At 34.5% G+C, this 17,846-nt stretch overlaps 2 protein-coding genes across 4 annotated transcripts; one reads left to right on the top strand and one right to left on the bottom strand.

Moving 5' to 3' along the window:
- Window positions 1–4,720: 4,720 nt before the first annotated feature.
- Window positions 4,721–12,251, bottom strand: Thap5 (THAP domain containing 5). Its single transcript, XM_027932684.2, has 3 exons — window positions 12,052–12,251; window positions 8,616–8,808; window positions 4,721–8,145 (listed from the first exon to the last, which is right to left on the bottom strand). The coding sequence occupies exons 1-3, from the start codon at window positions 12,129–12,131 to the stop codon at window positions 7,237–7,239; spliced, it is 1,182 nt and encodes a 393-aa protein (XP_027788485.1). The 5' UTR covers window positions 12,132–12,251; the 3' UTR covers window positions 4,721–7,236.
- A 95-nt stretch (window positions 12,252–12,346) lies between these two features.
- On the top strand, window positions 12,347–16,744 carry Dnajb9 (DnaJ heat shock protein family (Hsp40) member B9). 3 transcript variants are annotated; one of them, XM_071613535.1, is made up of 4 exons: window positions 12,433–12,679; window positions 13,965–14,061; window positions 14,258–14,484; window positions 15,201–16,744. In XM_071613535.1, exons 3-4 carry the CDS (start codon window positions 14,268–14,270, stop codon window positions 15,650–15,652), a joined length of 669 nt encoding a protein of 222 aa, XP_071469636.1. In that variant the 5' UTR covers window positions 12,433–12,679; window positions 13,965–14,061; window positions 14,258–14,267; the 3' UTR covers window positions 15,653–16,744. The 3 variants fall into 3 exon arrangements, with proteins under 3 accessions (XP_071469640.1, XP_071469636.1, XP_027788459.1); XM_071613539.1 differs by lacking the exons at window positions 12,433–12,679; window positions 13,965–14,061 and adding an exon at window positions 12,347–12,390; XM_027932658.3 differs by lacking the exon at window positions 13,965–14,061 and having other exon boundaries at window positions 12,434–12,679.
- Window positions 16,745–17,846: the final 1,102 nt, after the last annotated feature.

Genomic DNA, 17,846 nt, shown 5'->3' on the forward strand with positions numbered 1-17,846 from the left:
ATTTTTGCCTCTACTACACATCCATAGTCATTTATCATTAAAAGTTTTCACTTGAAGAATCTTATTAGATGGCTGAAATGTAAAATGCTGGACTTCACATTTTTAAAGCCTGTCTACCAGAGTGCAATTGTGCTCCTTAGTTGCCATTAAAAATGGTCAAACTTGGGGCTGGGGATTTGGCTCAAGCTGTAGCGCGCTTACCTGGCATGCGTGCGGCCTGGGTTCGATCCTCAGCACCACATACAAACAAAGATGTTGTGTCCGCCAAAAACTGAAAAATAAATATTGAAATTCTCTCTCTCTCTCTCTCTCTCTAAAAAAAATGGTCAAATTTATTGATTACTTAAAACAATAAAAATTTAACATCTTTCAATAGAAAAAAAAGAACAGCCTAGGTTTTAATTCCTAAAGTGAAAATAATATTTAAATCATTTTAAAGGGCATACATGCACCCCTTTAAGGACAAAAACCATGTTTTCAATCCAAGATATCTTTAAAAGTCCACTTTATCAATCAATTAAAATTTCCTACCTTTTTAAGGACAATTTATAGTTTAAGGTACTTTTTCCATTTTTTTTTTTTTTTTGTATCAGGGATTAAACCCAGAGGCCCTTAACCCTGAGCCACTTCATCAGCCCTTTTTTATATTTTATTTAGAAGGAGGGTGTCACTAAGTTGATGAAGTCCTCACTAAGTTGTTGAGGCTGGCTTTGAATTGTGATCTCCTGCCTCATCTTCCCAAGCTGCTCAGATTACAGGTATGTGTCACTGTGCTTAACTTCCAATTTTTAAAAGTCATGTATTTTCCCCTGAATATTAAACAATGCAATCTCTGTATAGTTCTTAGGCAATAAAAATAGTTTTTTTTTAATCTTCTTAGGTAATGTGATATGGTATTAAAAAGAAATGAAGCTAGGTGTGGTGGTGCACATCTGTAATCCCAGTGACTCTGGAGGCTAGAACAGGAGAAGTGCAAGTTCAAGGTCAGCCTCAACAATTTAGTGAGCCCCTCAACAGCTTAGTGAGACTTTGTCTCAATACATCAAAAAAAAAAAAAAAAAAAAGAAAGAAAAAGAAAAAAAAAAACCTGGGATGGTAGAGCACTCTTGGGCTCAATATTCCAGCACCCCCCACCAAAATAGATTAAGTATGGGAAATAATATGTTGAGAGTTCACACAACATAATTTATACATTTTGTTAAATATTGTCCAAGTTAAAATATACATAGATGTTTAGAATATATTTATAAGAACACTTAAATTTTCATATACTTTAGAATTGGTCAGTTTGTTTCTAAAGTGAAATACTCATTTGTTTTCATTACTTGAGTGTATGCAATCAGATAGATTTTTTTGAATGTATGCAATGCTGACAAAAATATGGTTCTGTACTATAATACCTAAAGAAGGAATTGAATAGAGAAATACAATCATACATGGAAAAGTTAGAACTTTAACAAGTTAATTTCACACCACAGATATATGAGATAGAGGCAATATTATAGCCAAAGGTGTAGGATCCAGAAATATCTATTTTAGAAAATGAATTCTCTGTAATATGAAAATATAAGAAAATGTTTCTCTACTAACACCAGAAGATATAGAATTCATGGAAAGAAGACAAATTTACTAATGATGCAGGAGAACAATGGGTTACCATATTAGACATTGTATACTATTTGTGTTATATGCTACAGAGACACTATCAAAAAGCTAAACTTTAGAAACTTGGAACAAAATCACTGGTAACAGATTGTCCTTAAGGTTTCTATGAAATAAATTGTAAATAAAATGAGATCAATATTTAGAGCTAGTTTTGTTGAAATATCAAATATATATATTTTTCTATTAACATTTTCAGGTTATTTATTTCAAACTTGGGGAGGATAGTAGCTTTTATATTAGAACTATTTAGTTTATTAGTTTTTATTAGCTTTAAAACTACTTTGGTATTGCCCGGTTCTTCTGTGAGAATAGAGAAGTGTTTTAGTGGACTGTTACAAGCTCAGGGAAGGATGAAGCTAGAGGAACTTGCTATCAGGGGAAAGGTAATTTATACAAACATCATCATATGTAGTTCATATTTTATTGCTGCACAGAACCAAAGAAGTTAGCTGGTTGCCATCCAACAGCCTCCTTTGAATAATTTACCTTTGAGTAGTAATTTACCTCCAAGGTAAATTACTACTCAAAGTTTTAGTGAGGTAGCATGGTCTCTTTTGTTCCATGTGACCCTTCCCCACCCTATTTACTGGATGCAACTGCAACCTATAAGACTTGACTCAAGTGATGCCAATTCATAGGTTTACTAGAGTTTCACCCATTTAAAAATGTACAGTGGGTCAAGTGGATCATTCTGTTGGGAATTTGGAATTGAAAAACAGAATGACTGAACTAATTAATATTGGAATTCAAAAAGCTAAAGTACACAAGGTAGTCAAACCCAGGGACCCTGTTTATGAATTCAGATTATAAGATTTGGCTGGGAGCGGGGATGGGGAACAAATGCCCTTTAGGAGGTAGTTGCCATGAAGGAACTGCTTGCTCTTTTAGATGTTTCTCAGTGGCAATTATCATGAGGCACAGCTGAGCTACAACTACTATCTCTGGATTCTTGGGCCATTCTTGTTAAGATTATTTAGTCTTCCTTATGCCCCTTCCTGAACTGGACTTTCTGACAGCAGAAAGAACCCTAATTCAAATCTTTAGCATGATTAGACTTGCTTTGATCATTGGCTGAAATCTCACACATGTGCCATGGCAATGGTGGGAATGAATTCATTTGCTGGCAAAAACATGCTCTAAATTTGGGGAGAAAGCTCTATAATAGTATCTTTTGTATTGCCACAAATCTGGATTTGGCAACGAGCATGTTCAAACACTAATTGTTTCTTGACATCTTGTAACTGATGAAGATCCATTAGTAATGAAAGTCTTACATTTTAAAATGAGGGTTAGAAATCCAGACTCTCAATTCACAAAGATGATTTCCTCTTCTGCTCCTGCAGATTGAGGGGATTGAGGAAGAATCTTCACCTGATTTCTCCTTCACAGTCTTGAGCTATTTCCTAGGAAAGCACAGTTGTCAAACCAAATACATTTATATGTCCATCTGCTTTCCTTCCTCCCTCCCTTCTCCTTTCCTTCCTTTTATGGAGTCTTCCTCTCTTTCAGCCATCCATTCATCTTATCTTCCCTACTTCCTTCCATACAAATTCTGAAAAATACTCTGATAATTTTTAGGAGGCTCACAGAGTTTGAAACTTTCTAATTCTATAATTTAGGAAATCTTGGTTTTAGAATGCATGTTTTAGTAGCAAATCTGTGACTTTTTTTTTTTTTGCCTTAGTGACAAGAGTTGAATTTCTCTAGCCAGTTCTCATATCTGGATCATGACTGTGAGTTTCCACAGTAGCAAAATATTGAGGAATGACTACAATTTTTTTTTTCATTCTCAGAGGAGAACAGTAATAAAGTCTGTATGTATAAACACAAGAATACAAATATATTTTTTGGTTTTTAATCTAAGACCATTACAAAGAGTAATCAAACAACAATGTTACTAGCTGGCATTTCTATAGCTTTTTAGTTTACAAATCATATTTGCATATGCGATGTTATTAAATACAACCTCTGAATAAAGCACTACTTGTATTTCAGTAAAAAAGCTGAGTCCTCAGTAAACTAAGTAAATAAAGTTGAATCTCAGATTGTGACCATATTATTTTACTATTGCTGAGTTAACAATCACCTCACCTTAGTGGCTTGAAACAACATAAATTCCTTATAGTTCTATAGGTTAGATACCAGGTATGGGTCTCACTAGACTAAAATCAAGGTGTTGGCAGAGTGTGTTCCTTTCTAAAGTCTCTAGGAGAGAAACTGTCTTGTTTATTTGAATTGTTGGCATAATTTGGTTCCCTTTGGTTGTAGGACTTAAGTTATCATTTTCTTATTGGCTATAAAATGAGAGCTGTTTCCAACTTCTAGATATTGCCATGTTCCTTGGCTTGCAGTCTATTCTTCCATTTTCAAAGCTAGTTAGATGAGTTGGGTTTCATGTGCATTTCTTTGACTTCATGCGTAAAGGTTCTCACCTTTAAAGGACTCATGATCAGACTATATCCAGTTAGATAATACAGGATAAGCTTCCCATCTCAAGGTCTGTAACCTTAATTGCATCTGTAGAGTACCTTTTACCATGTGAGATAACATCCACATGTTACATCTTTGGAGGGGGACATCATTACTCTAACAAATACATGTTTATTGATTTCAAATCAATTCTTTCACTATGTATTCTCCCTCCATCCACATGTCTGGTCTTAAACCAGAGAGTAACAATAGCAAAATAGAATGAAGCCTTAAATCTTTAATTTCATAAAAAGGGTAACACACCCTTTTGTCATTTTAACTAAAGTATGTAATTTTTTTTTTAACTTTGAGACATTTAAAACATGGAGTAATAAAGCAGATGTGTATCTATCATTGTTTAAATATTAACATTTTGATATTTTTATTCAGCTTTTTAAAATAAATGAAACAAAATCTCCCATCATCTCTTCTTGCCTCCCCACTGAACAGTACTTTTATTTTTGCTACATATGCAATATAGTATGTATATAGTAACACAATCTATATTACTATTTTGTGTATTTAATTATAAATAAGCAGTACACAGTTTTCAAATCTTTTGCAACTTACTCTTTTTGGAATACTGTTTGGGTTTATGTTGATACATCGGATCTGGTTTATTCATTGTAACAAATACAGCTCATTGTTTTGGATTATAAAGGCATTTTAGCTTGGGCTGCCCAAATACCATACAATGGGTGGCTTTTTTCAACAAAAATTTCTCACCAATCTGGAGCCTGGGAGTCTGAAGTCAGGTTGCCAAGCACGGTCAGGTTCTCACGAGGGCTTGCAGACTGCTGTATTGTAGCTGTGTCCCAATATAGGGAGAATAGTTTCCTGGTATTTCTTCCTGTAAGCACACTAACCCTTTGAATCAAGACCCCACCCATATCCCCTCATTTAACTTTAATTCCTTAAATGCCCTATGACCAAATATAGATGCGCTTCAAAATATGTATACGAGGCCACAATTCAGTCCCTATCAGGGGTGTTTTATGATTGTTTTGATTTTCTCAATGAAGCTTGTGATGAAATCCTCAGGTTGGAAGATAAGCAGGTAGGAAAAAAGTCCACCAATGTTGAAATATAATTTTGACAGACTGGTTGAGGGAATAAAGCAAGCAGACACAGGGACAGATGCATGTCTGGCATCCTTGCAAAATGCTAAGAAATTCAGTGTAGGTAGATCACAGGATAAACAGAGTTACAGAGAATCAGATATAACAGTAATAACTTTGGCTTTATCTTATAGGTATTAGTGAGTAATGTGAGATGTCTGAGCTAGAAGTTATGGGGTGGGTGGGTGATAGATTTATAATTTAGGTTAAAAAAATAACAGCAGAATCCAAGATAATATGGAAATAGAAGACTGAAAACATAGGCAAGATTAGCTAAGAGGCTTCTGTAATAGTCCAAATAGGAAATAATGTAGGCCAGAATCTGAAAATATTAATTTAGAGGTTAGCTGGGTTAGGTTGAGAGTATCTTCAATTATTTATAAAAAGGCAAGGGTTGTGAATTTCGCAGTAGAGCACTTGCCTAGCATGCACAAAGCGCAAGTCCTCCAGTATTAGTGATTCAAGTATGTGCATATATATGTATGTATGTATGTATATGTGTGTATATGTATATATGAAAGCCATGAAAATAAATACTTATACTTTATTAAGTTTAAACTAAGTTAAAATAATATTTTGTGACTTGTTATTTTTATCTGTACTATTCACTTTAAGTATCAGAAATATGCAATATGGGAATACTTAAGTTTTCCCCACCATGGTCATTTAATAAGATAGTTCTGATTTTTTTATAATTAGCAAACACATTATCAAATACCAATTAATTTTATTAGCGTAAAACTTAACTGAAATATAATAAAAATAATTACCATTCATTAACAAAATGATCAGCTATTCAATTAACTAATAATTATTGAGCACCTCCTATTTTCCAGGTCCAAAAATTATGTGTTACCTCATAGAATTCTCAAAACCATCCTTTTAGATAGCAGTATTTTTTATTTTTAACAGATATTAAAGAACATATTGTCTCTTGTTCACATTTGGGTTGTTACCAAAACGACTTTGCTTTTACATTTATATTTCTTAGCTCATGCAGATATAAACTTTATTTTTATTTATATCACCAACACTTCTCTTTCCCAAGAGAAAAACTTTGTTTTCCTAAGGACATCATCACTTATCTATAATTTGCTTATAAATTTTAATAAAATATACATACGTGGGAATATATAATAAAGTATTACTCTATTATTTTGGATTTAAAAAATGATACAAGCATATACTTTAAAAGCTATACCTATTAAGAAATAGATACAGACTATAATTTCTAAAATATACATATATATTTAAAATTAACCTATATTTTTGGTTTATAAATATAATTTTATAAATAAGGATGTTAAAAAACTTAAATGACTTAAACACGGTCTGCTATATATAAGGTACTGAAATATATATTCTTTCAAGTTTAAGGTACCTCTCCTAAAAGCTGAGTTCAACTGAATAAAAATTAGAATAGCCATATTTTCCTTTATGTAAGATACCTAACTATAGCTAAAAGGTCAGAGAATGCAATAATAGTGAATATCAAATTCTCCCCAATTTCTATTATATAAGTACATATAATCTTATAGAAAAACTGTTTTAATAAAAGTATCAATAAATACAAAGGGAAGGGACTACAAAGAAACCGACTGAGTTCTAGTAAGGGCCCTTATTTTACAAATTAGGGATTATTTTACAATCTTGATAAGTACTTTGGTCATGTCATGTGTCAGTGGTAGAACCAACCTCATCTATTTTGGGGTGTTTTGACCATATCATTGGTCTCCTATTACTGACTTATTATCTATTTACTATATTTTAATTTGGGAAACTACCCAATAATATAACTATTTTTCTCTTCTTCACAACAACTATTTTTCTTATTAATGAGCATTTTAAGAATAGGATGCAGTTCATGATATTAGAGCACTTTTGTAACTTCATCAAGATGAGAACATTATATAGGAAAAAGTTCACTTTACAGGAAATTTGGTTTAGCTGGAAAAAAAAAATTTGGTTTAGCTTTGAAACTTCTTTATATCATAGTGACTTCATATGTTGTGAAATGGTTTTCTATAATCTTGACATTTTCTTCTGATAACCAGTTTTCCTGTTTTAGCTGGCTTATAAGAGCTTCCAAAGACTTTAATCTTCCTAGAGTTTGTTGCTCTTGTAGCTCTAGAAGGGTTATCTTTGAATGTAGTTTAGAGACTTTTTGCCAAAGATGTTCCTTATTTATGTCTTGTCTACAATAAGAATGTTCAATTTGTAAAACTTCTGCCCCATGATCTACATTCTTATATAAGGAGTCTTCAGTGTCTATGTCTTCCATTTCCATGGTTTCTTTGGGGGCAGGTATAAAGGAATTAACTACAGGTTTAGAATTTTCTGTGGGCACAAAAATGGCAATAACAGATTGTTTATTTGTGTTTATATCTTCAACTGTTTGATTAACTGTGCTGAATAAGAATGGATTTTCCTGTGATTTAATTTCCATGGAATTATTTGTAAAGTTTGGATTAGCAAGATGATTGGTTGTTATTTCAAGTACTTCTTGGCTTTCCAAAGACTGGTGACTAACTTCTGAATTTGAAGTTGTCAAAGTAATAGTTGTAGAATTTTGATTCTCAAAAGATGTATGAAATCCTCTTAAACCTAAATCTTGGTTAACTGATTTTTCCAGGGTAGATTTCAGTTTTTCAGTGTCTTGCTTAACTAGATTAAGAGTTAATACTTTATTTTGTAAGCTTCCTGGCTTTGGAGCTGTTGGCTTCACCAAGGCAGATGAATCAAGCAATTCTGCATGTTCAGGAAGTACATCTGTGTTAACTGTAATATTCTTTGCCTCATTTGATGTAAATGATTCTTCTGACCTGGCTTTTAGGCACACTTCTTTCTCTTCCAATTTTTTCTTCTGAGATTTTTTTTTGGAGAGGTCTTTTCCCTAGAAAATAATATTTTCAAATTCTAAAAAGACTTATTCTCTTATTAATTAGTCATGACTACTTAATTGTAACTTTAGGCACTATGCTGGGCAAGCACATTTGTTTAGTTAAAAAAAATACTCTAAACATATGATTTAAATATATCTTAAAATGTTTTTTGAAAAGCATTAAGCACATTCAATATATAAAACATTTCAAACCATTAAAACACCCAACAAAAAAGCTTAACTTATTATTAATTTATGTTAATAACTTAAGATTGTATACATTATCTTCTGTTTCTTAAACTACACTTCACAATTTAAATTTTTAAAAACTACATTACTTTTAGTAAAAGTGCAAAATAGTGTCCCTTTTCCTCAAGTATTCATTTTCCCAAAAGTTATCTTTCCCTCTTACTCTCTGTACCCATCACCTGCCACCCTATGATGTGTCACCATGCTCAGCATTACCGCCCCCACTCCAATACCTGATAGTCTTCAGGCAAAGAAAATATTGTTGGAATTGCAGTTTGTTTTAAATAACGAATACCCCATCTGATGTCAAGAGAGTCAGGAGTAAAATGGTCACTACATAGGAACTGGTATTTACTAGGAACCCAAGAATCACGTTTCATATTCTTTAACCACTTTTCAAGTCTTTCTTTGTCATGTAGAGGAAACCTGAAATTATAAAAAAAAAAAAAAAAAAAAAAACAGAAAAAGAAAATTTGCTGTATTTTTACATTTTGCTAGATTCTAGACATATATATCTAGCACTATTTGTCAAGTGCTGCAAAAGCAAGATACCCATCCCCACTAAACAAGAGCATCTTCATGACAACTACCATATTATCTCTCTACAGTAAGAGTATTAAGACACGATATAATAGAAGCCAAAGTTTTTTGCCTGAGAATAGCTTGTAAAACAGAATTCAGAGTCCTTCAAGTAAAACAGGTATTCCTGCAAAGGATAAAATCCACTCATATTTTCTGTGGATTATGTTGCACCTTTATTTTATTGTACAGTTTGACTAGAAGTAGGAAAGAGCATTGCATAAATTACAAATTTCCTCTCAAAAGTACTTCATATTAATACAAGTCACATAGTTTCTTGCCTATAATTTTAGGCAGCATTAGCTTTAGACTTTGATTATTTTTAAAATAAGGCAACATTAATTCAAACAAATGATTTAGGAGAATAAAATGAATACTTGCATAAAACTACTAATATTCCATTCTCTTTACTGACATCAGCTTCAATTCTACCCATGTGATATTACTTAATTTCTGTAACCTACTTACTGGGAACTCTAAAATTCAAGTTCTAAAAAAGGAACTCTGAAGCTAAAAAAGAACTAAACATGTTAATAAAGACAAACTTGGATATTTTATTTGAAAGAAATAAGATATAAAAGAGAGAAAGGCAAGATAGTTCTCCATACATTTTGTTCCTTTATTGACAATAACCTGGGTTTAGAGTTGGCTTTAACATATTAAAGTTTGTTTTAAAGGCAAAACTGGACAATGGCAGAATTTGGTAGGAAAAAATTTCCAACTAGGGCTGGGATTGTGGCTCAGTGGTAGAGAGCTCGCCTAGCAACGCGGTTTGATTCTCAGCACCACATAAAAATAAAGACATTGTGTTGTGTCCATCTACAAAAAAGACTCTCTCTCTCTTTAAACAAACAAACAAACTTCCAACCAGTTTAAATGTTTGCGTTAAAGTGTTCTAAACAGAAGTTTACAGTGACATATATCTCATTTAATGATTTTCCTAGGCATGTTCTAAATGATAGTTTCCTATTTAAAAAAATAGTAACAATATGGGTTTCTCATACAAAATGTAGCTATCCTACGTGCCCTCTCATCCCAACTACTTAGTTTATGCTTTATAGTAAACAGAATTTTTTTCTCCTTCCTAAATTCTGCTAAGTTTATAAGATCCTAGGGGAAGAGAGTCTGGGTATTTTGTAGGAAATAATTTTTAATTCTGATATCCTATGTGGAAAAAAAAATTAAATGATCTTTGGAAGATACTACCATAAAAACAATATTCATATGTTTTAAAATATTCTAAGCTTGCATATGACACTTAGATTTAGAAATATGATAGGCATAACCAGAAAAAGCATTTAAAGGTAAAAAGAATAAGTTCAACCTTTTGGTATGTCTAAAATGAGAAGAAGCCTTTTAAAATAATGCTTTCTCATATAATTCTTATGTAAGGATGCTGTTTCCAAATTATTTCCATTGTATCTATAGGGTAAGTTAGCAAACCATTAAAAAAATAACATTTTGTGACTATTCTAATTACTAACTGCAATGCAGTAATTCCTCAACAAATAAATCTTTAAGAAATCTCTTAGGACATGTTTCCTGAATAACTGAGTAGCTTCATACTTGTTTAATTTGTCTGGTAATTTTGTTTATTTTATGTAATCCCCCCAGTACATATAAAAATCACAGTATAAATTGGACATTGTATGCCTCTATTTACTGAATTACCGTTCATATAAACTTATATACTACAGCTTGCTATAATGTGAGGATGAGGAAATTCAAGTCTTCAAGTTTGGTAGTTTGGTGCTATTATGGAATAAAACTGAATTTTTTTTGTGTGTGTGGATTACACAGGTAACTTATAAAAAACCCCAATTTTTAAAAATCTCACTTTTGATTCACATTTTGAGTAAAAAGTCTTTACAAACGATCTTTATAATTCATTTGGAATTAGTTTTTCCTCCTTAAATATAGTAACTTTGAGATCCATATAGGTTAAACAATTGATTAGTGCAGGATTATGCCTCCCAAATCAAAGGCCAAATAAACCTGGGAAATATTAGTTTAACATGATCTTTTACTACAAATCTCAGAACCATTAATATAGTAGCATCTGCTTTTCAACTGACAATGGATTAGATTTTTTACTTCCAAAATAACTACCTCTGTGGAAGGGATCCAAGGAGATAATACTGGATATATTGTCATGTAGTATGAATGACTTAAAGTTATCAATTTTTTTCCCCTCAATACTTCAGATGATGGAAAGCAGCTGAACCATTAGTGAATGATAGCTTTTGGTCTAAAGGAAAATGGGATTCACAATACATCTGGTGAAAATAAGAGACAACGAGATCAGCTCTAAAAAATTATTTTTAAATACAAGAAAAAAGGAAATAGAGCAGGTACCTCCTGCAAAGTAAGCGTGAGTAAGTTCCACTAATTTCTCCATTTTACAAATGAGAGAGCTGAGCACTGACAGTCTAAATTACTTGTCATTCAGCTACAAGTAAAGGAACCAGGATTTTTTAATTTAGTAAAAATACGGCTTTGGAGCCTGGGACTCTTTACACAACACTGCTTCCCTGTTCTGCATGGAAATCAGTACTCTATAATTTCACGGAAATAATTCGGGGTCCTAGTCATTCAGAGTAACGTTTATCCTGTTCTATTCATGAACTGCATACACATCTCTGAAAAGGACACAGGTCATAACTCCAACTTTGACACCAAACTTTCAAGGTCGTCTTTCCTGATCAAGTTTCTCAGGAGGAAAAAAAAAATGGATTTAAATTACACCTGTGCGACCTCACAGGGAGTGCAAATTAACTTTGGGCGCACCTTCCCACCTAGCAGGTTTGATGTACCCTAAAAGGTGGTAAATGTATTTCAGGAAATGAGGTCAGGTAAAGTGGAGTAAAAGTTCTGAAAAATCATCGAGCATCTCTCAAGATTCACTGTTTTAACTCCTTTGTTGAGCACCAACAGGCCCCTCAAGATATACACTGAACACTCCTCTTGCGCGATGACCACTACGCTCAAGCAGCTGAAGAACTCATAGGAGATACCCAGGTCCTGGCTCCAAAGGCTACAGGACCACGGCCTAACGCTAACGCTAACGCTTCTGCCCAAGGGACTACTCACGGGTAAAAGCTCAGCTTCCGGTCTTTATTGTTCGGTCCTCGGCGGTTTTTACAGCAAATCGCTGCGCAATAGCGGGGCATCACTCGGGTAAGGTCCCGGAAGACCGGGACCAGCGAGGGGCGCAGGCGGGCCCTTCTTCCTGAGGCGGGGCTGCTGGTCCAGCAGCCTAAGCCACCGCGCCTGCGCAGAGGTTCGCCCCGGGGAAAGACGTAGGAAATGTCGACTCACTTCCGCCTCCTCATGCTTCAGTACGGCCCTTCGAAGGGGTGGGGCAGGAAGTGACGCACAGGCTGAGCGGCAACAACAGTTTTCCACGTGCGCGTAGGGCGCCAGGATCAGGTGGGTAGGTGGGAGCCAATGGGGAAGCGTTTCGTGTAGGTCTTCTCCTGAGGCGGTGTCTCCAGCAGCAGTCGCCCGCCAGTTGGGAGCGGGCTGAGAGGGGACGCAGTGGCTTAGGCGGTGCGGGGAGCGAGAGGTGATTGTGCCGGAGGCAGTGGGGCACGCGCCGGCTCCAGGAGGCCGCGGAAGCTGGGGTGAGGGGCCGAGCCCCAGCAACCGAACGGAGCGGTTCGTGAGCGTCACCGGCGCCTCTGCTCTGTGGAGGAGGAGCCGTAACTGGAGAGTGCGGGTGAGGGACGAGGCCGGGAGTCGCTGGGAGTGGGATTTGGAGCGTTCCCGGAACAGTGGCTTCTTGTTTGGGGCAATATTGGCCTCCATGTCTGTCGGGTCGCCGCAAGGGTTTCGGGCTGCGGGTTCTTGGCGAAGGAAACATCAAGAGATGACCAAACCACAAAACAGAGTGTTCTGTGTGTTGGGTTGTGTCGTTGGCTTTCCAGACAGCTTCTCGCTGGACTGGGCCCCGAGCCTCAGGGAGCCCTGATGGTGGGGTTTGGACGGACAGGGCTGGTTGCCTTGTGATGAGGGTTGGATGGTCCAACCGCTGGCACTGGGAAGTAAGGCCCAGGCCGCTGTCCAGCGGGTCCGAATGAGAAATCAGCTTAATGGAAAAGTTAGTTTACTAAAAAATTATCAGATGTTCAACTTGAAACCTTGGAGTAACGTTTATTAGCCATCGAGGTGCCTGTCAGTGGTTAGACCCGCCCTTGGAATCTGGAGCAGCCCGCCTTGGATGCGGTGTCCACTGGACATGTTCTCTTTGTGTTCTTTACACCAGGATTTGTACTTGATCCTTGGTACCCGTGACTATGAGTAACGCTCTGGGGAAAAAAAAAAGTAATACACCTGCTGACTATTCCCAGGAAAGGCCACAGGAGAGGAAGGCAGGCAGGCAGTTTCAACAAACCATAATGCCTTTTCGTCAGCCTTGTTAGGTCATCATAGGTTATTAAGGATTTCTATGGTACAGCATTAAAAAAAAAGGATCACTTCGTTTTGAATCTCAAATCATTAAGTATATATTATCAGGAATTCTTAAGTTGTAATTTAAAGTTAAGATAAATATTTTAATTTACTTAGAAGTTTGAAAATAAGAATCTGCTTTAAAGTACCCATCAAATCACTTCATATTTTCTGACAGCCTTAATAGAATTCTTAAATAGGAGTAAATTTAAACAGAACTTATTTGTCCATATTTCTTTGTTGAACATTTGGGATCTTGCATTTGTACAGGTTTTATAACTTACAAATTGTGTTGACCTTTTAAAGAACAAGTAGAAGTCAACCAAATTGAGAAACATCTTTCTTGGTTTTGCCATTCCACTCATACTTGAGTCAAACACAGAGGATACACAAAACTTTTAATCACTGATTTTTACTAGATATTATTGAAGACCCATCATATATACAAGCATAACAAAAATTAAAGAAAAAAATGCAAAAATAATTTAAAAGATCCCTGTCTTCCTTTCAAGAATTTGTATTCTGAAAAGAAAATAATGTATTTAACTTCACAGGGGGAACAGTGCATTACCAGTGTAAATAGCCCAGGATATCTAAATAGTAGAATTCTTCCTTCCCTAAGAAAGCAACAGTCAGCATTCACTTCAGCAGGTAAGCCAGACTGGAAATAGAGATGCAGTGTCACAAATACTAACACTACCAATACAATAGAATGTACAAGATAGTATTTGCTGAACATTTTTGTGCTGCATTGTGTACTTCATATATAAAAGTTCATTGGGTTTCTTTTTAAAAAAGTGTTAAGATTAGTTCCATGGGTAAATTTTTTTCCCCCTTTCTCTTTTAGGATATTAGAAATGGCTACTCCCCAGTCAGTTTTCATCTTTGCAATCTGCATTTTAATGATAACGGAGTTAATTTTGGCCTCAAAAAGCTACTATGATATCTTAGGTGTGCCAAAGTCAGCATCAGAGCGTCAAATCAAGAAGGCTTTTCACAAATTGGCCATGAAGTACCATCCTGACAAAAATAAGAGTCCTGATGCTGAAGCAAAATTCAGAGAGATTGCAGAAGGTAAATAAATGATTTTCCTTATGTCTTATGGGTATTAACCAGTAAAGAGAATGCTAAGAAGTCTAGGTATTTGAAGGTTTCATGGAGATGGGAGGACACACAAGTGAGGAATTTACATATAAATATAGTGAGATTGTGAGACTTTTTTTCATAACAGATAATACTTTGGTTCATGAATGAATGAATAGACATTCAGATCTTAAAATATTGAAAATATTATTTTATTATTATTTGTAAAATCACTGCTGTTTCTACATAAAAAGGAATTCTTGCAACTGATTTATGAAACAGAATATTAAGTATGTAGATTAAGTATAAAAAACCTAATATAGTCTCTGACATTTTCTTCATTTAATCTGTATTTCAAAACCCATTTGTCTTTAAAGGAAAAGTATGAAAAACATTTTAACTTAAGACTAGTTCTAAAATAAATTGCACTTTGTGGATATTCAAGAGTTGATGGTAACTGATTAGGGAGTTGGAATTAAACTTTTTCATTAAGTAGTAAGGAAGTGAAAAATCAAATTTCTTAGAACTTTGTAATTGTTGTCAACAAATTTCTTTTTGGTAATGGTAGCATTCATTTAACTGATATTGGTTATTCATTTAATGTTTGTAGGGCTTTGCTTTTACTTGTGATATGACCTCCTTCCCTAAAATATAGAGTTGAAATCACATTTGAAGAAGTTTGAATATATGTAATTTATCTCTTTCAGCATATGAAACACTCTCAGATGCTAGTAGACGGAAAGAGTATGATACCCTTGGACACAGTGCTTTTACTAATGGTAAAGGACAAAGAAGCAGTGGAAGTCCTTTTGAGCAGTCGTTTAACTTCAATTTTGATGATTTGTTTAAAGACTTTAGTTTTTTTGGTCAAAACCAAAACACTCGGTCTAAGAAGCATTTTGAAAATCATTTCCAGACACGCCAGGATGGTTCTAGTCGACAAAGGCATCATTTTCAGGAATTTTCTTTTGGAGGTGGATTGTTTGATGACATGTTTGAAGATATGGAGAAAATGTTTTCTTTTAGTGGCTTTGATACCAGCAATCGACATACAGTACAGACTGAAAATAGATTTCATGGCTCTAGCAAGCACTGCAGGACTGTCACTCAACGAAGAGGAAATATGGTTACTACGTACACTGATTGTTCAGGACAATAGTTGGTTCTTTTTCTTTTCTCACTAAACCCACCTAGTTGACTCTTCATCAGTATCTTTGATGTAAAACAGTTTTCTGTGAACTATTTTGACAAGTGCATGATTTCACTTACTTTAAACAATTTGACATAGCTATTACATATATTTAAATTGTTTTTGAAGAATTCAGCAACATTCAGCTAGTAGACAAAAATCTAATTATTAATTTTTCTGACTAGGAAAGGTTCTTTAAAGTGAGATATAAATCTGCCTGGGTTTTATTATTATTATTATTTTTTCCTTTCTACCTGCCCTTGGGTTCAGTAACGTGGCCAGTTTTATCATCCCCTTCCCCCACCAAAAAAAAAGATTGAGTTTGCTTGATACATCAGGATTAAACTTTAAAAGTTATAATTGTGTGAAGTTGAATGATTTTTGCAGTGAAGCCTTTGCTAATTTAAAATTGCATGCTCTGTAGCATCTGAATTGGGTTGCTAAATGTATGTGAACTAATTTATTCAGCAAAGGAGAGCAGTATCTTGGTTAATTGCCACTGAAAGCTTTAGAAAGGGATGGTTTGATATTTACCACAGAACTGTGTCTTTCTATTATAGAATTGAGGTAAGAGAAATTATTATACTGCTCTTAGTTAAGCTGGAAAAAAAATTGAAAACTTATGAAACATTGCCAAGAGACTGTTATGTGTTTAGTCCCTAGCTAATGATTTTGTAGGGTTGAAATCATAGCTACTTATACATGTTTTTACATTTCTTTCTTAGTTGTTGGTACTCTAGGTCTTAATATGAATTTATGTGTATTTTTTGTGTGTGTGTGTAGTTCTTCCTCTTTGCATTTACTTTTATCTAGAGATTGACTAATACCTCATTCTGTTTGTAAACCCAGCCAGTAATTTCTGTGCAACCTTATTATGTGCAATATTTTTAAATCCTAAGAAATGTGTGCTTTTGTTTTCAGATAGATTTATTTCTTTAGTTCTGCACTTTTTCACATTATACTCCATATGAGTATTAATCCTATGGATACTTATTAAAACTAGTAATGTCTCATACAGCATTTTGTGTGAGTACAAGAAATATAAATATTTACAACCCAATATTCTCTGTTGTCATTTTATTGTTCAAAGTTTATTATGTACTTCTGGAGGTATAAAGGATGTATATAAGCAATGGGACATATGCAGATTGTAGGGTGTATTCCCCATGAAGTTACTTTTGTCTAACCCGAAAACTCTGATAGGATCTTGTTTTATTGTCATTTGATAATTTGCTGTTTTCTTTTCCTTCTCTCCCAAATTTTGGTGGCTTGAAAATTTTATTTACAATAGTTTTGGCCTATTTGCTTTCCCAACAAGTGTTCTGCCACCAATTTTTTCTTCTTTAGGCCTGGTTGGGAAAAAGCAGAGACTGCAAAAAACTGTAATTGTTAATTACCTTTAATTTGAGAAATTTTTTTTCTTTTTCTTTTTCCATTTCACAGTGTGGGGGGTTGAACTCAGGGCATGCTAGGCAGGTGCTTTAACACTGAGCTATATCCCCAGCCCTTAATTTTGAGAATTGTTAAGAAAATTAATTTATTATGTTTGTGTTCCTTACTTTTTTCTTGAATGTTATACCTAGTATTTTGGGTTTTTTAAAATTTTTTTTTAGTTGTAGATGGACACAATACCTTTATTTATTTATTTTTATGTGGTGCTGAGGATCAAACCCAGTGTGTCAAACATGCTAGGCAAGCACTGTATCACTGAGCCAATCCCTAGTTTTGTTTGATAATAAAAAAATAGCCATATCTTGAATTTGGGGTTGAGGCTCATAAATAGCCTATAAAACAGAATGAATGCTGCAGAAAAGGGTGGAGGTCTCATTTTCAATTTTTTTTTTTAAAATTTAAAAATTTAATTTTTTTTTACAATGACAATAGAATCCGTTTTGATAGAATAAAGCATCCCATTGTGGATGTATACAATGGTGGGATTCACTGTCATGTTTTATATATATACATACGAACAATTCATTCCACTGTCTTTCTTTTTCCTACCCCCCTTTCCTTCCCTTCATATTCCCCATTGTCAAATCTACTGAACTTCTATCCCCACCCCCTTATTGTGGGTTAGCTTTCACATATCAGAGGAAACATTTGACGGAGGTCTGATTTTCAAATCAGTATTAACTTTAAGGATGTATTATTTTTGTATTGTTAG

Source organism: Marmota flaviventris, chromosome 1 (assembly GCF_047511675.1).
Source record: "Marmota flaviventris isolate mMarFla1 chromosome 1, mMarFla1.hap1, whole genome shotgun sequence".
Lineage (NCBI taxonomy): Eukaryota > Metazoa > Chordata > Mammalia > Rodentia > Sciuridae > Marmota > Marmota flaviventris.

Coding starts and splice junctions, on each gene's coding strand:
- Thap5 (XM_027932684.2), bottom strand. CDS start 12,131: ATGCCCCGCTATTGCGCAGCGATTTGCTGTAAAAACCGCCGAGGACCG. Junction 8,809..12,051: donor CGGAAGCTGAGCTTTTACCC/GTGAGTAGTCCC, acceptor TTATAATTTCAG/GTTTCCTCTACATGACAAAG. Junction 8,146..8,615: donor CTTTGCCTGAAGACTATCAG/GTATTGGAGTGG, acceptor ATTATTTTCTAG/GGAAAAGACCTCTCCAAAAA.
- Dnajb9 (XM_071613539.1), top strand. CDS start 14,268: ATGGCTACTCCCCAGTCAGTTTTCATCTTTGCAATCTGCATTTTAATG. Junction 14,485..15,200: donor ATTCAGAGAGATTGCAGAAG/GTAAATAAATGA, acceptor TATCTCTTTCAG/CATATGAAACACTCTCAGAT.